This window comes from Conger conger, chromosome 4 (genome assembly GCF_963514075.1).
Source record: "Conger conger chromosome 4, fConCon1.1, whole genome shotgun sequence".
NCBI classification, from domain to species: domain Eukaryota; kingdom Metazoa; phylum Chordata; class Actinopteri; order Anguilliformes; family Congridae; genus Conger; species Conger conger.
The window spans coordinates 9,203,840-9,226,916 of record NC_083763.1 but is presented as its reverse complement, the minus strand read 5'-3'; the positions used below and the strand labels follow the sequence as shown (position 1 = coordinate 9,226,916).

At 44.1% G+C, this 23,077-nt stretch overlaps 3 protein-coding genes across 7 annotated transcripts in view; all 3 read left to right on the top strand.

Moving 5' to 3' along the window:
* LOC133127113 (rho GTPase-activating protein 45-like) overlaps positions 1 to 7,215 on the top strand; it is a 32,848-nt gene extending 25,633 nt beyond the window's left edge. For all 4 annotated transcript variants that reach the window (XM_061239770.1, XM_061239769.1, XM_061239768.1 and 1 more), the window contains exons 17-23: positions 237 to 400; positions 1,409 to 1,597; positions 1,997 to 2,134; positions 2,578 to 2,819; positions 3,632 to 3,830; positions 4,536 to 4,632; positions 5,051 to 7,215. In XM_061239770.1, coding sequence (XP_061095754.1) covers positions 237 to 400; positions 1,409 to 1,597; positions 1,997 to 2,134; positions 2,578 to 2,819; positions 3,632 to 3,830; positions 4,536 to 4,632; positions 5,051 to 5,427 — 1,406 coding nt within the window. In that variant the 3' untranslated portion in view covers positions 5,428 to 7,215. The remainder of the gene's footprint in view (positions 1 to 236; positions 401 to 1,408; positions 1,598 to 1,996; positions 2,135 to 2,577; positions 2,820 to 3,631; positions 3,831 to 4,535; positions 4,633 to 5,050) is intronic.
* Positions 7,216 to 9,524: 2,309 nt separating this feature from the next.
* Positions 9,525 to 18,523, top strand: LOC133126770 (phospholipid hydroperoxide glutathione peroxidase-like). 2 transcript variants are annotated; one of them, XM_061239105.1, is made up of 8 exons: positions 9,525 to 9,753; positions 13,107 to 13,222; positions 13,637 to 13,728; positions 14,366 to 14,510; positions 16,079 to 16,230; positions 16,535 to 16,559; positions 17,110 to 17,169; positions 18,159 to 18,523. In XM_061239105.1, exons 2-8 carry the CDS (start codon positions 13,169 to 13,171, stop codon positions 18,189 to 18,191), a joined length of 561 nt encoding a protein of 186 aa, XP_061095089.1. In that variant the 5' UTR covers positions 9,525 to 9,753; positions 13,107 to 13,168; the 3' UTR covers positions 18,192 to 18,523. The 2 variants fall into 2 exon arrangements, with proteins under 2 accessions (XP_061095089.1, XP_061095090.1); XM_061239106.1 differs by lacking the exon at positions 13,107 to 13,222 and having other exon boundaries at positions 9,539 to 9,753.
* A 2,670-nt stretch (positions 18,524 to 21,193) lies between these two features.
* The window catches only part of LOC133126005 (phosphatidylinositol 4-phosphate 5-kinase type-1 gamma-like), a 54,703-nt gene continuing 52,819 nt past the window's right edge, over positions 21,194 to 23,077 (top strand). The window contains exon 1 of the mRNA XM_061237789.1: positions 21,194 to 21,537. Coding sequence (XP_061093773.1) covers positions 21,405 to 21,537 — 133 coding nt within the window. The 5' untranslated portion in view covers positions 21,194 to 21,404. The remainder of the gene's footprint in view (positions 21,538 to 23,077) is intronic.

Genomic DNA, 23,077 nt, shown 5'->3' with positions numbered 1-23,077 from the left:
ATGCTGCATTAGTGAGTAAAGCCCAGAACAGCCCTTTTTACTTCATTCCATGTTCCAGATTTTGGAGTTTGCTTCTGGGTTTAGTTCAGTGTAGTTAGCCAGCGAACTCACTAATGCTGCTTTGTGAAACAAGGCACCGGACCGTACTTTTTGGTAAATGGTAAATGGCTGGTAAAGGTGCTATATATATTTATATAGCACCTTTATCCAACGCCTGAGCCGATGTTTTTTTCTAGGCATAAACGGGATGGAGCCCGAGATCGCGGCGCCCAGCGGACCCTTCCGGAACGTGGGGCTGTCCAAGGCTGCTCGGACACACCAGCTGCGCAAACTGCGCACGCCCTCCAAGTGCCGGGAGTGCGACAGCTACGTGTACTTCCAGGGAGCGGAGTGCGAGGAGGTGAGGGCCACCACCAGGGGGCGCTGCAGGACACCCCAGCTGTTAATAATGATGCGTCGTTTTGTTACTTAGCTGACGCTTTTATCCAAAGCGACTTCGAGTTGATTCGACTAAGCAGGGGACAATCCCCACTGCGGCAATGCCTTGTTTAAGGGCCAAACAACTGTGCTGATCGTATTGTGGCTTGAACCACCGATCTTACCCACTTGGCTGCAGGCTGCCTCCCTGTTAAATTTCAGTTCCAGAACTTTCCATATGCACCTATTATCTAGGGATACTCAGTATCTTGATTATCTGTATGATGCAGAGTTACCTCCAAAGACGGTAATCTGACATCACGATCTGGGCAGGGCCAGAGAGGAATCCAGTAATAGTTTTTGAACATTAGAGGGCAGCAGAAGTTGCTTTTCTACCAGTTCCTGCCAAATGAGATTATTTCAGAAATGTTGATCTAACGGCATGGATTAATTATAAAGTAGTATATTACCTGTGTGTCTGTGGACCTAACCTGTCTGTGGACCTGCTGTGTGTGTCTGTGGACCTAACCTGTGTGTCTGTGGACCAGCTCTGCGTGTCTGTGGACCTGCTGTGTGTGTCTGTGGACCTAACCTGTGTTTACATTTACATTTACATTTTTGTCATTTGGCAGACGCTTTTAATCCAAAGCATAGGTTCTACCATAAGTCAAAGCAGCACATCCAGAACTAGGAAAATACACATGAAATGCTGTTCTAAACATAGTCGTCATCATAAGTGCAATTTTTTTTGTCTGTGGACCAGCTCTGCGTGTCTGTGGACCTGCTGTGTGTGTCTGTGGACCTAACCTGTGTGTCTGTGGGCCTAACCTGTGTGTCTGTGGGCCTAACCTGTGTGTCTGTGGACCTAACCTGTGTGTATGTGGGCCTAACCCGCCTGTCTGTGGGCCTGCTGTGTGTGTCTGTGGACCTAACCCGTGTGTCTGTGGGTGTTCAGTGCTCCCTGCTAACCTGTGTGTCTGTGGGTGTTCAGTGCTCCCTGGCCTGCCATAAGAAGTGCCTGGAGACGCTGGCCATCCAGTGCGGCCATAAGAAGCTGCAGGGGCGGCTCCTGCTGTTCGGCCGCGACTTCTCCCTGACCGCCCAGGGCAGCACGGACGGGATCCCCTTCATCATCAAGAAGTGCATCTTAGAGATCGAGAGGAGGGCCCTGAAGATGAAGGTGAGGAAGAGGAAGATGGAGGGGGAGGGAGGGAGGGGGAGGGGGAGGGAGCGCAGGCTGAACACAGAGACAGTTAATGTGTGCCCTTGAAGCTGGGCTGAGAGCTTCCTGATTGATTGTAAATTCGATTGGATTTTGATTGGCTGTCAGTGTTTTATCGTTCATGCAGCTGGAAAAAAAACCACTCTGAGCGATATCGTTAGTCACCGTCGTTGTCGTTATAGTTATGTTGTGGACTCCGCCATCCACTTGAGCTAGAACAATTTTTAAAACAACTTATAATAATAGTTATCGTTATACGTAGTTACTGTTCCTGGTGCGGTTGGGCCTTAACACTTACTTTATTTCTTGTGTATTTATTAGTGAACGTGTGTGTTAATGAACGCTGTGTCTGTGCAGGGTATATACCGGGTGAACGGGGTGAAGACGCGGGTGGAGAAGCTGTGCCAGGCCTTTGAGAACGGGAAGGAGCTGGTGGAGCTGTCCCAGGCCTCTCCCCACGACATCAGCAACGTGCTCAAACTCTACCTCAGACAGGTGGGCTGTACAGACCAATCAGAGCGGAGGGCTGTGTGACATCGTAGATCTCTGTTCCTAGGGTTCCGTTTTTAAAGTGCTTTCTCTTCAGCGGCCATTTTGTCTGAATGGGCACACTGGCCTTCTATTGAGTATACTTGTATGCAACTCGCCTACTCCATAGTAGGCGAGTGCGCTGATTCGGACACGGCGCTAGGCCCTGTTCCAAACGGGAGAGAAAAAATGCTTGCTTCTTCATGCTCACTCACCTTGATTGGAGGGGGGTAATCCCCCAAAGTCGTCCGGATGTAAGATGGCTGCCACCAGCGAGGGCATTCCAGTCGATTTTCCTCCCTCTGACGGAGCCAACAACAAACATCAATTCAAGCAGCGAGATTACCCAGAACGCAGTGCGACGTACCCTTGGGGTGTTCTGATTCTGTTTTCGATTCCTCTCTGCCCAGCTGCCGGAACCGATCATGCCGTTCCAGCTGTACCACAGCCTGATGGGCCTGGCCAAGGAGAGCCTGAGGGCCGAGGGGCCCGAGGGGGCCGAGGGGCCGGGGAAGGGGCCCGAGCTGGCGGACCGGGGCCCCGACACAGAGCCCGAAGTGCGGGTGCTGGTGGACAAACTGCGGGAGCTGCTGAAAGAGGTGCCCCGGGCCAACGTGGCCACGCTGCACTACATCGTGTGTCACCTGCGCCGGTGAGTGGCCTGTGGCGTAGCGGTTAAGGTAAACGACTGGGCCACACTGGGTCGGTGGTTCTAATCCCGGTGTAGCCACAATGAGATCCGCACAGCCGTTGGGCCCTTGAGCAAGGCCCTTAACCCTGCATTGCTCCAGGGGAGGATTGTCTCCTGCTTAGTCTAATCAACTGTATGTCGCTTCTATAAGAGCGTCTGCTAAATGCCAATAATGTAATGTAATGAGTGGCTCTGTCCGCCGTCACGTTCACACCGGGGGGGCGGGGGCGGTGAACGCACTGCACTTATATAGCGCTTTCTCCAGCGACTATGGCTGCACACAGCGTGTATTCACTCGTTCATACACACACTCACACTGAGACCGGAAGGCTACCATGCAAGGTGTCAGCCAGCTCGTTGGGAGCAATCAGGGGTTAGGTGTCTGACTGATGGACTCTCTGACACTTTAGCTCAGAGGGCCAGGGGTCAGACAGACTTGGTAGTAGTTACAGACCTGGCCTATCTATCTATCTTGTGTGCTAGACAATGTTCATATGTTCATAACCAGTCCCATGTGAATTGTACCTTATCTGGTACCTTATCATGTTCAGTTGTTTGTTGTCTGACCTTGATATGCACGGTTCTGTACGTCGCTTTAGATAAAAGCGTCTGCTAAATGTAATGTAATGTAATATAATGTAATGAATGGCTTTGGTTGTTCCCTTATGCCCCTCCCTATGCCACGCCCTTCCCCTCCCCTACCCCTTGCCCCGCCCTTTGCCCTCCCCCTCCCCCCGTCCCTCCCTTGCCCCGCCCCCCGCCCCCCGCCCCAGGATTGGCGAGCTGGAGGAGGATAATAAGATGAGCCCCAGTAACCTGGGCATCGTGTTCGGGCCCACGCTGATGCGGCCCCGGCCCACGGGGGCCACCGTGTCCCTGTCCTCCCTGGTGGACTACCCCCACCAGGCCCGCATCGTGGAGGCCCTCATCGTCTTCTACCGCCACATCTTCCCCCCGGAGGACGGCGGGCAGGTGGGTCTGAGCTCCGGGGGCCTGGGCGGGGCACGGTGCTCCCAGGAAGTGGGCTATAAGGGAAGTGACCTTTAGTTCTGGGGCAGGGGTCGGAAAGAGAGCCCTGGAGGTCCAGGAGAGCCGCATGGTGTGCTGGGTTTTGCTGTTTCTCGGCACTGAATTGATCAGTGAAAGCAGATGATTACGCAGTTAACTCGCCTCACCTGGTTTCTTGAGTTTGAACCGGTTTCTGGTTTTGAGGCGAAAACAAAAACCACCACACCCTACGACTCTCCTGGACCCAGGCTTTCTGACCTCTGTCGTAGAGAGTGCCCCTAAACTTGAGAAGTGGCAGTGAGCACTGTTAGTATTGTATTACGAGACTGTTGACTTCTGGCCTCCACTGACTCCCACCTTAGCCATCTGCTCATGACCATAGACCATGTTTTAGCTCACAACCCCTTCACTGAAAATGAAAATGCCAAAACAAAAAAATGTATTAGCAATTTTATGAGGATATTGCAACACTTGCTAATATGTATAAATAAATGCCAAATGTATAAATTATTACTGCTGGCAGATTTCCCATTTAGTCCATTTCCAAAAGAAACATCTGTTCTTATTTCTTTTTTTCCCCAAAATTCAGTTTTTTTTGTTTTCTCGGTGTATGGGTTAACGGGGTTAATTGATTGACTGATGTCTGTGGTCATGACGCCTGTTGCTCAGGACGACGGCGGTGCCGGGCGGGGGGAGGGTGACGGACAGGAGGCCTCGGGGAACCTCGGCCAGCCGGACACCGAGGACAAACTGGAGGAGCTCAGCGGTAAGAGCTCCGACTACAACCGCCATTTTCCCTGTCTGAAAACTGATCCCTTTACTGAGTCATACACTCCGGGAAGAAACATTACCGTTCCTCATAATCGGGGGATTAAATCCGGTTCGAACACACCGCCGTGCGCTCTTGTGTGTTTGACCGAGGGGCGGCCTGTAGCGTAGTGGTTAAGGTCAATGACTGGGACAGACGAGGTTGGTGGTTCGAATCCCAGTGTAGCCACAATAAGATCCGCACAGCCGTTGGGCCCTTGAGCAAGGCCCTTAACCCTGCATTGCTCCAGGGGAGGACTGTCTCCTGCTTAGTCTAATCAACTGGATAAGAGCGTCTGCCAAATGCCATTAATGTAATGTAATGTAATGGAGAGCGAGGCGGCGGTTCGGTGACGTTCTCCGTGTTTTTCATTCAGGCGCCTCCGTGTGCTCCTCGGGGTCCCGCGAGCGCTCCCTGGACTCGGACTCGGAGCCGGAGGAGGCGGGGCGGGGGGGCCAGGAGAGCCCCCTCCCCGGGGCCCAGCCGGACAGCGAGGGCAGCACCGAGGAGGACCAGCTGAGTCCCCCGGGCGGCGTGGACCCCCCGAGTCCCGGGGGCCCCCCGGCCCTGCCCGACAGCGAACCCCCCGACGCGGACGAGCCGGAGCAGGACCTGGCCTCCTCTCTGGCCCAGCTCAACACCAACCAGTCCAACAACAAGGCCCCTGCCCCGCTGGGGCTGCCCCTGGCTCGCCTGTGCAAGGGGAAGCTGGCTGCCGCCGGGGATGGCAACAGAGAGCCAGAGTTCGTGTAGGAAACAGCCTGAACAGTTTCGCAGGGAGGAGCTGGGTAATCTTGACGGGTATAGAAATAGCCTGAGCAAATTTTACTGGTAATGAACCCAGTACATTTGTGTAGGAACAGCCTAAGCAGTTTTACAGGAAGGATTCCAGTAAACTTGTATAGAAACAGCCTGATCATTTTTATTTGGAGGAACCCTATACAATTGTAAATGGTTGGCATTTATATAGCGCCTTTATCCAAAGCACTGTACAATTGATGCTTCTCATTCACCCATTCATACACACACTCACACACTCACACACCGACAGCGATTGGCTGCCATGCAAGGCACCAACCCGCTCGTCAGGAGCATTTAGGGGTTAGGTGTCTTGCTCAGGGACACTTTGACACAGCCCGGGCAGGGGATCGAACCGGCAAACCTCCGTCTGCCAGTCGACTGCTCTTACTGCCTGAGCCATGTCGCCCCAATAAATTGTATAGAAACAGCCTGAACAATTTTACAGGGAGGAGCTCTCCTCACTTGCCTGTCAGTGCATTACCGATTTTTAACTGTTTTCGCAATGTGCGCTGTATGACTTTTATGTGAAATTGCTCATTTTTGTGTTTCAATCTTTCAATGTACACTTTGCCTCCCAATTCATATTTTGTCACAGTGCTCCAATGTCAGTTCAGAACACTGAAGAGCTGAAAATATTAGCTATACATTTTGATCGAACAGTGAAGAGATCAGTGACTTAACTGACATTGTACTGATAGTGTCATCGTGGGAGTTCATACAGTGACTGTCACCATGTCGGTATTCTTCAGAGGCAAAACATTACATTGTTCAATTATGGTAGAAGGTTCCAGACACATTGTGAATGGTGGTCTGCTATGAACCTCAAAAATACTGACGCTCTTAGTCAGTTTTAGCTTTTATTTCCACCCACGTCCCCGATCCGGTGATGCCCCTACGTGTCTGGGAAACCATGGTTACTGCCCCTGTATCCTGTCCGACAGGCCCTCCCCTCTCGCAATCTTCTGGAATCTTCTCTGCGGTCGCTCAGTTATTTAGCGTCTGAAATCTTCTGCGGTTAACCGCCTTTCTCCTCCGGCTTCCTAGCACTTAGAGACTGAGAGCGCCGACGGCCAAACGACGGCCAAATGAAGACCTCCAGCACCACTTCGCCGTTCCCTCCCCCTGCGTTTGCTATTAGCCTCTTGCTAATAGCGCAGCAGGGAAACCAAAGTGCCATATGCACTTTCACTCTGTGACGTTCCTTTACCAGGGCCTTCTGCCGTCGTGTTCGTTTTTGAGTTCTTCCGGTTCTTCAGCCGCTCTTCTGCAGTTTTGCCATGAATTGGAAGTAAACTGCGAAAGACGCCCGTGTTCGTAGGCTGAGTTACGCAGTCTGTTTAGTTGCTGTTTGCTAGTGAGTGCTCTGGACTGAGGGAGGTTATCCCTTCAGCCACGGATGACATTATAAAAGCATCTTATTCTTTGATATTTCTTATATTTTTATTTAAGACTATGTGCTCTTCACAATGGTTCAGACTTAAATTGTGTAATGTCGCTGGGAAAATATTTTAACTATTTGTGGATTGGTGAATGTTTTTTTAAAGAAATACATGCCAAATATTTTCTAATGTTTTATAAAAAACTATACCTAGAATAGGATTTCAAAGTTATCATTTTATGTGTTAGCTGTACTGGCTTTGTATAAATTATATTTTTACATGAATGAAAATGTCTGCCATGTCTATAAAATAATAAAAAGTGAGAATGTGAAATTATTTTCACTACTCTTTTACTGACAAACTTGAGTTTTGTTTAATTAATAATATTGGCTGGATCTGTAAAGTGTATACCTTGCAGCTATAACCAAATTAATTATATTGCAGATTTTTGCAATAGATTAAAATTGTTTGTGATGATCTGACCTGTGATGTAAACGGCTGATAACAACTATTGCAGGAAGTGATGTTCTGATAAGCAAATTTAGTCAGAAGAGGAAACGTCTCTGAAGCACTGTTTTCGGACTCTGCAGGAGATGTTTCTTTAGTTTATTAGTTTCGTTTATTTGCACACATTATGAACGAACACAAACAAGTGTTAGAATAGCCTGCATAACGAAACCACAATGTGAAAGTTTAAAGGTCTTGTTACATTAATGGCATTTGGCCGACACTCTTATCCAGAGCAACGTACACGTTGATTAGTCTAAGCAGGAGACAATCCAGGGTTAGGGGCCTTGCTCAAGGGCCCAACGGCTGTGTGGATACCTTAACCACTACGCTACAGGCTGCCCGTCCCCTCGGAACGGTAATAATATAAACAAAAATGGCCGCGTTTCCCGAACGCGTTAAGAACGTTCTTAAGCTAAGAAAGTTCTTAAGAACCTTCTTTCGGGAGGCCTAAGAAGGTCCTTAAGAACGTTCTTAGCTTAAGAACGTTCTTAACGCGTTCGGGAAACGCGGCCAATATCAGGATGGAAAAAATAGTTGATAGAATATTTTGACTATTAGTAAAAGTAATAAACGAGAGTGAGCGTGCCTGTACTAGCATGTAGTGTGTGTGTGTGTGTGTGCGCACGCGTGTGTCTGTGTGTTTTAAAAACTTGGAATCCAAAGGGCCTCAGTAAAACATTAGAGTGGTACTGTACAAGGGAGAGAATATTAACATTGTTGGATTTGCTACTGATGCATGTGCCTTTTGCTCCAGCTTTTCTTTTTTCCAGTTTTCACAATAACCGGTATGCAGGCAAATTTATACTGTGGCATATTTATAATGTTCACCACAACATTTCCGTATGGACCTGTCAATAGGCACCATCCTCTCTCTTCAGAGGGTAACGTTATTTCACTAACAGCTGAAGGAATGCCATTCTTTTGGAAAACGAAGGTAAGGAGATTATTGTTTTTCCATAAGTACTGCTAATACTTTAATGTTTTCCATGTGCAAGGATGTGTCACAGCGTTGCAAAGGGAGGGAATTTTCCATGAAACCTGTTTACCTGTAACCTGTTTAAGATGAGTTTAAGGAAGGCAATTACATTTCACATGGGTAAGATGGGTGTTTGATACCTTTTTGTCATTAAATAAATGAAATGATATAAAAAACTAGCCTTGGTCAAGCAAGTCAATTAAAAAGTGTATCAGTTTTGTGAAAGGATGAAGTTAGTGGACACACAAATGGAGTTTACCGTTGGTTATGTCGAATATTAAGCTTTCTCACCTTAAAGTAACTTATTTCCTGCTTTCTGGAGCATTAAAGCCACATTAAAGCCACAATAAGGTTAAGAACTACAAGTCATTTACACCAGCGATAAAAGTCATTTTAAATTAAAATGTCTTATATTTGTACATCTCCAAAAAGACGGATTTATGAAAATAAACTCCGAAAGAAAATAAATATTAAAGGTGAAAGTGACTCTCTCTTTGGGGTGTATGACTTGAATTTAAAAGCTAAAAGAAGAAGTATTATCAGTTCACTGAGTTCAGACTAGGCTTAATGGGTAACCAGTATGGTAATTTCTGGTGATTTGGTGTACCTCTGTTTTGACATTTGAGCCGAAAAGATAGTGCGAACGTGACACTGCTTTGCATATATTGCGAAAACGGAAACAGTGGCCGACTGGTCATAAAATTAAGCACAGTAACAGCAAGTCACGAGAATAAAGTCCAGTATAGAAGGGAAAGAGCCTTGACGGAGTTTTCCCCCGGTTTTTTCATTACACACGTGTTATTGCGTCTTTCTCACATGGACCACACCACAGGTAGAGCAGCAAAGGCATACAGTTCAGGCAACACAGGCTACTACTGTCGTGACCCAGTGGTACAAGTGAGGGCACAGAGCGACGCACTGGCACCAATTACATTCTTTGTTTAACCAGCTCAAGCTATGTTTCGAAACGGCTGGTAGCTGCCCATTTCAAGATCGTCATAGCTGGATTAGCCTTAAACCAGACCACATGGACATTTGATCCGAAAACGAATACTTTCTGTATCTGTCAATTTGCATCACCCACTGCTCCCTCCTCGCGCTTTCCTGCCAGCGTCAAACAGATTGATTGGGCGATATTTGGTGGCCGTATTACGGTTCAGCAAAGAACGCAAGTCTGCATTATCTTCGGACGTTAACTGGTCCTCACCCACTGTGTGCTAGATTCTGATAAACGCGAGCAGAACCGGGCATGTAATGTAATGCAACGAGGGCGGAGTTAAAGTTGAAGCAAAATGTAGCCTACTTAAGTGTCGGAATGTTTTGCGGCAGGATGTGGATAATTGATCGTGTGGATAATTGATCGTGTGCTGTTATTTTGGATTTTTTGCAAGCTGTGGGGACATCGGAGCCATGGTAATGTACATTACTGTTCGGAACTGGGTTTTAAAACCAGCAATATTTCGCCAATATTTAATTTTATTTAAGGTTGCCTGCTGTAATATTTGAAATGCATTTTTCAGCGAAATATCGAAATCATCCCATAATTGTCTTTGATTGCTTGGTGTGCTAAAATACTTGCATGAAATAAGTTAAATGTCATTTATGTGTTAAGATTCCTTTTATAGGCAAATAGACTGCATTTGTTCAGAAACGGGTAGGTACATTTCAAGCGTCGTGTTTACTTCAAAGCTGTGCAACTACTAAATTTAATACTACCGGAACTGTCGCTGGTGTGGATGACCAATTATTTATCAGTGTCAATGGTGTTACGATATGGTCAGGTAAACTGTCAGTAAACCCAATCCCATCTTTGCGGGTTTTTTATTTTATATTATTCTTATTTTACTATGATACAGTGCTTTTTTAAGCATCTCTTATTCGTACCCCAGTGTAGCCAGTTTATGCCATTGTAAAACGCCCAGTGCTCCAAGAGGGATCAAATGTAGCATCTCTCAGAGTATGGCAGAGTTAATTTCACTGACCCCTTTTGAACCCCCTACAGAGAAAGGTTTCTTGAATGGTCTGCATTCATGTAGCGCCTTTATCCAAAGCGCTGTACAATTGATGCTTCTCATTCACCCATTCACACACACACACTCACACGCCAAAGGCGATTTGCGAGGCACCATGCAAGGCACCAACCAGCTCGTCAGGTGCAATTGGGGGTTAGGTGTCTTGACACTTCGACACACCCAGGGTGGGATCGAACCGGCAACCCTCCACTGCCCCATTTTGTACTACAATTTTTAACACCCCTATGGTAGGTCATACCATTTCTTGACTGTTGAACTTGAGCAAGCTTGACCCACTCATTACATTACATTACATTACATTACAAGGCATTTAGCAGACGCTCTTATCCAGAGCGACATACAACGAAGTGCAGATCAAACACAAGTACAAGTACGAAGAGGACCTGAGAGGAAAGTACAGTTCCGAGTCCTAGTGTAACCATAAAGATACAATCATTAGCATGTTTGTATGCTCAGAGAGAATTTACTTCAGGGTTTAAATTATGGGGGAGCCTGGGAGACCCCCCCCCCCAAAAAGAAAAGTCAAACTCTGCTTCCAGTCCCAGTAGAATGAAGCATATCTAAGCCTAGTGGCTACGCTAGCATATGATCCCCTGTTGTGCTAGAGGTGTAAGATTAGGTCCCCATGTGAGTCTTCTTGTGAATGCTGTAATGTCTAATCCAGAGGAAACAGCTGACTCCCTTGGTGTTGAAATACAACGGCACTTCTTAGCTTCTACGAGAAAAGTTGCGATTACAGTAAAATGAGGATTTGCTGGCTTGTTTCACACCTCAGAGTGAGTGTGAATTTTTAGAATGAAAACACTCACTATCTGTAAATAGTGGCAGTGTGTGTTTGAGGGGGCTGTTTTGTAGCACGTCAAGTGCTGTTCTGCTGCATATTTGGGCCCCAAGGATTGAAGGATTGAATCCTTGGGGTGTCATAGCTGCCTGGGGGCATGTTCAATGAGTGTTCAATGTGGGGGGGCGACATGGCTCAGGCAGTAAGAGCAGTTGTCTGGCAGTCGTAGGGTTGCTGGTTCGATCCCCCGCCTGGGCTGTGTAAAAGTGTCCCTGAGCAAGACACCCAACCCCCAAATGCTCCTGACAAGCTGGTCAGTGTGAGTGTATGTATGAATGTGTGAATGCATCGCCATCGGTGTGAGTGTGCGTATGAATGTAAAAAATAAAATAAAAAAAGTGTTCAATGTGCCTCATTGCTCTCTAGCAACGCCTGCTGGTCAGTCAGATGCCTACAGCTTGCTTGTTAAAGCTGAATATGAAGCGTCTTCCTCCACCTAATGGCTTGTCGGCCATGTTGTGAAAAGAAGCAGCGAGTGAGATTGTGTGTTTCACAGGGGAATGTGTGTGTGTGTGTGTGTGTGTGTCTCCTACATCAGCTGTGGACAGGAATGCAGCTACCAGCAATTGGGCATTGTGAACTGGAGAGAAGATGGGGGTGGGTCGGGAATGTAAAAACTGTCATTGATTGAGGACAGTTGGACCAGGCTTTTGCACAACTATGTCATTGTAAATGATTGTAGGTGTTGATTGTAGGTGCTACAAACGAACGTTCGGTACAGTCAGTCCCCGTAAGAAATTACCCAAAAAAGTACCCGAAGTGAAATTGTTGCTTTCTCTTGATTGGAATGTAAATGAGAAAATAAGAAAATAAGAAAATAATTTTGAATATTCTGATATTCTCTCTGGCTGCACGAGAAATAGAGGCGCAATACTCTCGTATCAAAAATGTATCTAGTTTATTGGATAAACTGTGATGGGGACACTGAGCTGTAGGAGTCCCCATCTTTTGGATGAGGCATTAAACTGAGGTCCTGACTCACTGTGGCCATCATTGATCCCATGACACTCATTGGAAAGATAATGGTAATAGAATAATAATAATAATAATAATAATAATAATGGAATTATTCTCCTTCTTCTTGTTATTATTATTATTATTATTATTATTATTATTATTGTTATTATTATTAATTTATTTATTTATTTATTTATTCTTATTTATTTTTTATTATTTAAAATACATGACGTTTCAGTCTAGACGCCTCGAGACTGGAACATTGTGTATTTTATCTATTAAGCTATGGGTATATTTTCCATAAGAGAGTGCCTCTCTTTACCCTAATGCATAAACTTACAGTAGGTCATGTAGAAGTACAATATCTCCAGTCACACTGCACAAATGCATACTGAAGGAGCCAGCTAGACACAAATGGGCTCGTGGGAAAAGTTCACTTTACAAATGTTTACTAAGAGCTGTAATGCTATAGTTGCCATATCCCTGGTCCCTATCCGTTTAGACAGGATAATTATCCTCAAACATTATCCGCTGTTAAATCCCAGTTTGCGTAACACAATTGCGTAACGGCTACCAAAAGTCACCACGTAGCGGGGAGGGAACTAAAGTAATGAAGTAATCCCCTAATTACAGAGCACTTTGTCACGTCAGCAATCCAATCAGATCGGATAACAGTTAATGTTACCTTGCTGTTCAACCTGTGCTCTTGCCCGAGATAGCAGCGTCTTTGCCAACAGTGACAAAATCCAAAAGCATTTCGGTCCTCGAGCTGCTCGTCAGCATAAAAATAGCAGACGCTCAGATAAAGCGGCGAGCCCGCTGTATTAATGATTAGCTTAGAGGCGTATGACACGGGGAGTACAGAAGGCGCTGCTAATCTGTCCGAGAAGCTCGTTCGGTATCGCCAGGTTTAAGGAGGCATTGCTGTGACACAGGCACCGGGGACAGGATCCTACGTGCAGTCTGCTGTTTCAGTAGACCTTTCCGGAAGGCAGCCATGCGTTCCTTTCTAAGGTCCTCTGTGCTCGTCTCTCTCCTGCTACAGACCGTGGTAAGCCACACCAACTGTGAACACTATGGGGTAGAGCAGTGAAGATGTTTTTTTTGGGTCAAGACAAAGCTTTGTGTTCTTTGTTTGTTGGTTATAAGATTGCTTAATATTTTCCAACAGTGTGTATTCAGTGTGACTTTTTGTAATCCTGACAGTGCTGTTGTCTTGAAAAATTGTAAAAAGAATACAAATGCTGTAAAGTTCTATACTTTGGCAATGAGCTAAAAATGTAATGTAATGTTTTGTGTGTCTAAAATCGAAAGGTTAATTTGAAGTTTTACAAAAAGAATAGATGAAAATAAAACGTAATGGAAGCGTGTTTGTGTGTGTACGTGTGTGTTCATGCCTGCATGTGTGTGTGAGTCTCGTATGTTGTGTATCATGTAACCGATCTTCCATACCCTCTACCTACAGGCAGCGAAGGAGGACTGGCAGTCAGCTCAGACCATTTATGAGTTCTCAGCCAAGGACATCGATGGCAACGAGGTTTCCCTGGAGAAATACAGGTGTGCCAACTCAACCGGACACAACCGGGACACACGCAGTTCAAACAGCAGGACCTCATCCTCCTAAGACCTTACAAATAATTATGTTCCCCTCTGCTCTTAATCTCGAGAACAGTATATTCTACTATGCTGAAAGCCTACTCTACAAGGGACATTAAATAAAAATGGAATAAACATAATATTATCATAAATATTTTCACTGCAACATTTTTGTCATCCAAGACACTTGTATTATGTCAAGAAACGTAAAAACTTTTTTTCTGTAGGTACAGAGCTATCCATACCAGGAAGTCAACTAGAGTTTATTTCCACATTGTATATTATAAAATATTTCCATATTTTAAAAACATTGTATATTATAAAATATTTCCTGTCTATGACTGCGGATGAGTTGGGGTTTAATGCACCGCTGGCTTTAAACCAACACATAGACCAGGCTGTGGCGATCAGGCAAGGAAAACACAATACACAGATCAAATAATTTCATTTTTCAAGTATACAGTTTGCATATGTATATTCGCCCTGCATATGAAGTGAGAGTAATCTGCTTGCACTCCACATGCTGGTATAGAGCCTTGAGCAAGTGTTGGTTTTATTTACATTTATTATATGAAAGTTATTCTCTTCTTCTACACAGGGGCTTTGTGGCCATCATCACAAACGTGGCCTCCCAATGAGGCAAAACCCCAGTAAACTACTCTCAGTTTGCGGAGATGCACGCGAAGTATTCTGAGAGAGGTTTACGCATCCTGGCCTTCCCGTCCAACCAGTTTGGCAGGCAGGTACGCACTCCGGACCGTCATCCGGCAGGGGCTGAAACCCTCTCTGGGCCTTATCTGTATGAATAAGAACAGAGAGGGATCCTCCGTTGGGTCCTACCTGTCTAACTAAGATCAGAGAGAGAGAGAGCCTCTGTTGGGTCTCATCTGGCTAAATTCCCTCACTGCAGGAGAGGGAAGATCTACTTTAAACAGCAACACTGAAATGCTTAACCCTTGTGTTGTCTTCAGGGTAAAAAATGACCCACCACTATGTTTAACAGCAGAGACAAACCCCTGAATGATCTTTTTCAACTTAAAGTTTGTGATGAATGACAGGTTGTTTCTTCATGCAAAATAGATTTGGGTTTAAAAATTTTATCCTTAGGGGAGTATACAGAATGTTAAGATTACACAAGGGTTAACTGATGCAGCCAGCTTTTACAGTAGTGTACAGTGATGATTATACACTTAACACAATGAAGATAAATCAGGAACCAAGTACTATTCAAGTATTTATTTCATGTAATATTGGTTCATGTAGATGAAAATAAGTAAACAGATAACAATATATTGTAAAAAGAAAATAGTCTCTTGGAGAAAAAAGTCTATATAGTGTGGCCACCCTTTGCTTTGCATTTAATCGTTCACATATTTTTGTATTTCTTCACTCGTTAAACCATTCCATATGATGTTACAACAGATTTATTCATCTTGGTATCCAGCAAATCAATCAATCAGATTAAGGTCTGGACTTTGAGAGGGCCAAGTCATAACTTTTATGTCACCAGATGAGTCTTGTAATCAAGTGACCAACCGGCATCATGTAATGCTACAATGCGGCTATGAACAATCTCAGAGAGCTCCTTCCGTCGTGCCATCGTGTTTAACACTGTGACACTGCTCAAAGTTTGTGTTACCTTAAATACTGGAACAACTGACCGTCAGAAGTCATTTTGCAGAATAATGTTGCTTCAGACCAGTTTAAACAAATTGTTTAACATCAACAATCATGGAATGAGCCTTCAAACATGCATTCATGCTATGCTCTGCTTATTAGTCATACTTTTACCCCAATGTAATTGTGGGAATGATTTTTTTTGTTCTCATTGCCTACAATAGTATTATCAAAAATAAATTTTCACCAAAACATTTTTAAGAAGTAATATATTAGGTGGTGGTGTATAATCATCACTGCACACTACTGTATATCTTATATGCAGCATAGGTCACTAATTCATCCTGTTGCAGAAGCCAATTATGCCAGCTTAGTTCTGTGAAACTATAGGTATGTAGATGTGTTTCACATATTTAAAGGCAAAACTACGCAAAATAATTCTTGCATAAACATAAAAGCGTACCCCACACTTTTGAATTGCCAATTGTGCTACACAATGACCACAGTGCTACTGCAAACTAAGAACTATTTCACACCATACGGTACACACAGTACTACAGGTGAGAGCTAGTGCTGATCAAAGGTGCCAATTAGAGTGTTCAGTGAAGAACATTCTAAGCGCGTGTTAAAGGGTTTGAGGCCTGCCCTGTGCAGACGTGGCCGACTCGGGCTGAACCTCGCCTTATCTTCTCAGGAGCCGGGAACAGATCAGGAGATTAAGACATTTGCCCAGTCCTACAACGCGAAGTTCGACCTCTTCAGTAAGATCGACGTGAATGGGGCAGACGCCCACCCCCTGTGGAAGTGGCTGAAGGAGCAGCCCAACGGCAAAGGAACCCTGGGAAAGTGAGTTTTAGATTATCCTAATTTACTGCTACTGGGTGTGTCAGGGGCAGGTGGGAGCTTTTTAAAGCCTGGGGTTAAAAGCTCTAGTACTTTAAAATACCCCCACAGGATTTATTATCTGGGTGACATCATCATTATTTCAGTGGCTTAAGCTAAAAATAAAATTGAAATTAAATGAAATGAAAAATAAGTATTTTTGAATGACATGCAAAATCAAGATTTGATCAAGTGGCTGTGTGCCTGGAATAGCAAACCATTATCTTATTATGCAACTACTGACCGTACCCTTTCTCCTCATCCTTAGCTACATCAAGTGGAATTTCACCAAGGTAAATATTTTTGTAACGCTACACACATTAGAAATCCTGGAAGTAAACAATAGTTACAATAAACATGGCTGGGTTAGGATTTAGCCATTTAGTGGATTTGTGCTTCTCAAGGTTATGGCTTCCATAATCTGGTACTTTGCAGTGCACTCTCTACATAATGACTGCCATTTTTAAGAAGCTGAGACATTTTGTCTTTTGTGTTTGATTCTGATTCTCAAGTTTATTATCAAAACTCTCACATCAGCCCATTTAGCTGGTAGAAGCAGCGCCTGGTTATAAATTCTGATTAGAGTGGGAGTTCCCTTTGTAGCATTTTATCAGCAACCTAGAAATGAGTTATAGCTTACAGTGTAATCACAATACAAGAGGATCGATCACTTAAATGGTGTAGCAGCAATATATTTAGCATAACGTTTATATATTACAGGTGAATTCATTCGTCCAGATTAATACATGCGTCCCAGAGAATTTATTTTTATTTTTATAGTGTCCATACTCTGAGACGATTTGTGTTGTTGACCGCCTATGTTTTTCTTGCTTCACATTGCAGTTTCTCATAGACAGAGAGGGGAAAGTCGTGAAAAGATACTCACCAATGCAGGACCCGAGTGTAAGTAAAAGACACTGTCAAATACTGACCCTGAGAGGCGGCCATTTTGATGCCTGTTGGCATACCCAGAATCCTGCCGGCAAACTGCTGATCAGCCTCGTACGCTCCACTGTGACACCCAGTGTTTTCGCCAGGGAAGTGTGGCGTGACTGACGGGCTTAATTCCCCTTTATAACCTTTCACGTGCTCATGTTTGCGAATGCCAGAGCCTCGTAAAAGCGCAGCCTTGTTCCAGGGACACGCCGGGGAGGGTGTTTGTGTGAGACGGGCAGGGTGGCACAGAGCACAGTCTGTCCTGAGATGCCCAGCTGTGGAGGGGTCGGTGGGTAGAGGCGGGAGAGGTGCCACCCATCCCAGAACTGGCTCCAGGCCTGTGGACAACACAGTCCTTGTTCCTCCCGACCCACACATTTTTATAAACACGTACAGGGCGTCCCGTCTAGCGGAAACTGGCACTTGCAGCCAGTAGTGAGTGTCCGTGGGTGGGCTGACACCCTTTACACCAAAACTGTTTCAAAACAGTGTGGTGCCGGAGAAAGAAGGGACCTGGAATTTGTGCTAAATCAAAGGCAACACTGAAGTTACTGAAATGTGTTTGTATTCAAATTATATCTTTCTATCATTTGCATATTCATGAAGTCATTATACACATTGACTGCATATAGACATATAACATATCATGTTCAGAAGAATTAAAATGTGTTTCTGTGGAAGCAAAGTTCACCCATTTGTATGGGCTTTGTCACGGGTACAGAGATTTAGGGTATTTGTTGTTTGTGGAAGCGTTATATTTATCAAGCTATGCTATATAAGCTATTTATCATATCATGACTATGCAACAACATGACTAGGCATATTCTGGGGAATGCTTTGCAGAATTGCTGAACTTTGTACCACAAAGATTCAGTTCATCTTTGCCAATTGCTTAATCCAGCCAGCTCAGGGAATATGATGACCCATTATGACTAATTTAACCCTTTATTTTACAGGAAGTAGAAAAGGATGTCCTGAAATACCTGTAACCCCCCAAAAATGACTGTGCCATCATCGCTCCTCTGACTCCGCCCCCGTCATCCTGCTTCCGTCCTCTCCCTTGGCCTGCTGGGAGCCGGTGTGTCCGTTCCCCCAGACCAGTGACGGCCTGTCCGCAAACCCGCTCGTCGGACGGGACAGGCCTGATGATTCGGCGTGCACCCCCCCTGGGAAGGCGCCTGGCCCCCGGCCCGACCATCCGAGAGGACCCCGACCCTACCCTTCACTGCTACTTACGCCTAATAAGTTCCGTCAGAAACAACGTGTATAGCTGAAAGCGCATTTCCACTTTAATGTGAACAATAAAAAGTGTCAAAAGCGATGTTTTGCCGTCTGTTGAATTTTCTTTGTTGGTTTAAAATGTGTCAATTAAGAGATGAACTACCATTCATACACATAGTTCATATAGCAATGTGCTATATATCAGTTATTTATTAAAGTGAGATTGGTACAATATTTTAGCTATTTACTTCATATATATTATTTTGTTATGTTACATATGAACGCTTATGTCATTAAATCTGCTTGTGGGCCGGTGGCGAAGGCATTGAACTTCATTTTAAGGCCAATACATTTTATGTATAATGCTTCTCTCTGGCAGAGGAAGAGCTTCCTGTGAAAATGGTTTCCCTTTAATAAAAACAATTAAAGCAATCCTATTGAAATTAAGACTAGGAACTATCTGATACATTTACAATGTATTCAACAGCACTCTCTTTTTAAAGCCACTTGGTCAAAGGTTTATGAACGTATTCTACACGATCTGTACTGGATACATTAGCTCGTATGAAAGCCTGGACGTACAAGTGCATACACTTTGATATTAGCTCATTTAAATTGACGTGGAAACCGAAAATGTTGATTAATATGCACTATCCCTGGTAAATAAATAAAATAAACAATACAATGCTCGGAAAACATTCCAAGTCTGCAACGCCCCCTTCTGTCCATGCTGCAAATAAGACAAGATTTTCGAAGAACAATCAGATGAGATTCGAAAAAATCGAAATGTTTATGATAAAAGTCCCCACAGGAGATAGATTTCGATTTAGGCACTGCTTTCTGTTCAGTGTAAGCACGATGCATTCGTTTGAACAAGCACATGATTGTTGCAATAATTTACTTAACTTCATGACGTCGGTGGAGCACTCAAGTTAAAGAAGGGGGAAGTTAAGAGAAGATGAAAGTTAGGAGAATAAAAACGTCGTGAAATAACGACCGATGAGTTTATAATCAAACATTTTGTCAAACAGCCAACAAAAAATTATTCTAACGATGAAAATGCTGTTGTGGCGCCCTCTACTGTGTAGCCTTGACGGGATGTCTTACAAAAGGGAGTCTATTCGTCAGAAGGTACAGGATACAATAACTTAATTTTGCGTTTATGGAAAAAATGAGAGACGAATGACTGAATGACGTCAAGCTATTGAATTGCATGATAAAGGTGTCTGGCACCAATAACGTGCACGGCTTCCAACTAAAATGTATTTCGCATGTGTCTAGGTAAAAGGAAACGAAGCGCAAGAACTGGAACAAAGAAATAATAAAAAACTTAATAAGTTTAAAATCCCATTGCTAATATCCTCATAGATACTTTTAAGCCAAAAAGGTTGGCGTGCGTAGCAGTGTTGTGTCAACAGCTTCAAGCTTTAGTTAGACTTTATTTTTACATATTCATTATTCAAGGCCTGAGGTTTAACTTAAGAACTACTAATGAAATATGGAAATGCAATTCTCTCTTTTGGCTTTTGTTCTTCTCTTGTCATATAAGACATGAATATTTATTTCGTTTTTATTTAGAAATTTGATTCAGCATAAACCCCCCCCTTGAAATGACTCACTGAGGTCCTGAAAGATTCAGATACATGCAATGCAATATAAAGTTCCTATCATAAGAATAAACTAAAACAGGAAGACAAATCTAAAAACATTTGAGGGTTTTTCCTCCAACTAGGGAGTCGTTTACATCATACGCTATTTGGGGGCTTAGGGATGATATTATTTCCCTGGTCTCTTCCCTTCTGTAAAGCGTCTTTGTGACAGTCTACTGTAGAAAAGCGCTATACAAATAAATAAACAAATTGATCTAAGTTAAATCAGTCTTCTGTTCTATCTGGTGAATCTTTTAGTCATAGCCTCTGCTGTCACACAGTCGATAGAGCCGTGTCTCCCCCACAGTACTGTATAAGTTCTACAGCTCTGTGGTGTTCCCTTGTATGCTCTCCTCAGCTCTTGTCATACTATGTGGCCCAGTCAACTGTTTTTGCTGTTCTGGTTTCCTCCTTCCCGGCACCGGGGAGCTCACGTCAGGGTTTTTTGAAGGGGGCTTGTCTGTCATAGCCTGAAACCCGCACCGCTTTGATCCGGGGGATTACAAATAGGGTCTCCGATGTGTGGAGCTGTCACTTTGCCGAAAGACGAGAGATATCCACGGCAACAACTGACTTCCAAATAAAAAAAAAACGGGAAGAAATCAATGTGAAAGAGAATACCCCCCATGACTGCTTACAATGGTGCACTGAATGGCAGATGCTTTCTTTAGATGCAGTCACATCCAGATGGTCGTACTGTCTGGTTCTTTATATTGACACGGTCGTGTGCCATCAATATACCCATCCTGGTGTGATCAGCAGGCTATATCAGGCACATTTTTCTATCCTGATAAAAACAAGAAATAAAAACTTGTCCTGTGATTAATAACACTATTTTCTGATTGGATTCTGGTTGTTATCATGTGGTAAGTCTGTGGTCAATTTAGAAACAAATTGTATTAACAAGTGTAGAATAAAACAAATTAATCAGTATGTAGAATAATAGGCGTTAGGTAACAAAATTTGACAAGACGTAATTTTATTCGCGTCCATCTCCTCATATGATGACGTAAAACCGTACACTTGCTTTTACCAGGCAAGTGTGACGTATAACCCATGGAGAGCTCTGGCAAAGAATGAGTCGAAAAGAGAAACACAACAGGACAGCAGCATCTAGCGAAGACGGTACCGTGTGCGGCTGAGTGACACGGCACCGATGAAAACAAGGCATACACAATTAAGGATTGTCCGCCTGCTTTCATTTTAATTTGGTCCATGTCTGGTTCAGTTAATAATATTGCTCCGACAACGCGTTCACATTTTGTCAATATTTGCACGATTTCAGTGGATATTTCATTCGGAAGCTTCAACCTGCTTGTTTTTGGATTCTGAATGGAAGCTGCAGCAGAGGGAGCGGCGAGCCCGTCGGTGGCCGCCGAAGGGAGTCCGTTAACTGGAGCTGTGGCGTCTGATGAGAGCGAAACTGTCATCGGTGTCAGCTACGGAATGGACGCCGGGGATATAGGTAAACAGGCATTAGTTATTTTTTCCAGATTCTCAAAAACGGCTATTGATGATAATGAGGCCAACTCGCTCGCGTGTAAGCAGCAGTCAATTTTCAAGGAATCGCAGCTAGCCAGCCAGCTAGCCGCTAGCTAGCCTAACGTAAAATAACCTTCCCTTTTCAGTGGGGAACGCCTGCGAAGGCGAGTTGTTAAGAATGCATGCTTGGTTATAGGTACAGTTTGCTACATACCGTGCAAATTAGCAAGCAAGTAACGCTGTTTGTTTGAATTGATAACCACAGTTTTTCAATAATGGCTAGCAAGATAATATTTGCAAATCACAACGTAAACCTAACGTCAGACAGCCTCTTCGTGTGTATTATTTTGACAAGCTCGTTAATTTTCAATAAAATAAAAATCATCAACTGGAAGCATGCACGTCAATAAACGTGTGATGGACTGCACATTTAACTTAATTTAACATTAGCCAGATAAACTTAGCTAGAGTAATACCATAAGGCATAAATCGTACCGAATCTTCCTCGTCAGCTATTAATGCAGCTAACTCAGCTAGCTTGCCTGTATTGGAGCGTTCTATGAAGAATGTTGGCTTAATATTTAGCTAATTGTGTGCGTTGTTAATTAGCTCGCTAGGTAAGTTAGCTCGCTAAAAGTGGCTTTGTAGACATGTGGCTCGTTGCTTATTTGTTATCAAAGTCAATATTTAACTTGAAATTGGAAAATTTGTTGTCTAACAAGTAATCTTTAATTGGCACTAACGTCATTAGCTGGCTAAATTGGTCTTGGGAGATGGCATTATTGATCAATAATTCGAGTCAATTAAATATTGACAAGCGAACCAGGCAGTTAACGTAGGCTATTTCTAAACCTTCAGTTTTCAAATGAACATAAACATGCTGTAGATTTGTAGATGGCTTGCCAACTTGCTATGTGTGTAATATACACCGCTATATGGCCATTGGCTATTATTAAGCATCCTGTAAGAATTCGCTAAGGACATACTGTTACCACCTTCAGTAAGATCATTTTCCTGCGTGTTCCAGTTGTTAGTTTGAAGTATTATTCCAATCGTAGCTACGCCTGTAAGGTTTGACCTGATATTGTCATAAATTCTTCTCACTATGCAGTGCGCAATTGCATTAGTAGCGCAATTGCAATGGTGTTTTGAACGGGTTGGTTCTGACACAAGTTTCACCTGGGTATATGGTCGTATTTTTAAGTGGCCGTTTACTCTTTCAAATAATGTGTTAATTAATTGGTTGGATACTACACAATTTGTGGACAGAGTGTCAGTGCAGTATTCTGCTGAAATTCATTGAAGTTTCCGGCTCCTAGTAGGAGCCGTGTAGCACCGGAGGAGTTGGCGTTCTCGATGAAAGAACACTGGCATCTGTGGCATTCCACGTTCAGTGTTCCAACAGGAAACGGATCGGCAGAACTTCGCCTCCGGTCTCGCGCTGTTTACTAAGCACCATTCTGTGCCATCCAAGGCTAATCCCGTTTTCTGACGCATCTCTGCGCTTACGTCTCCGCGTCCCC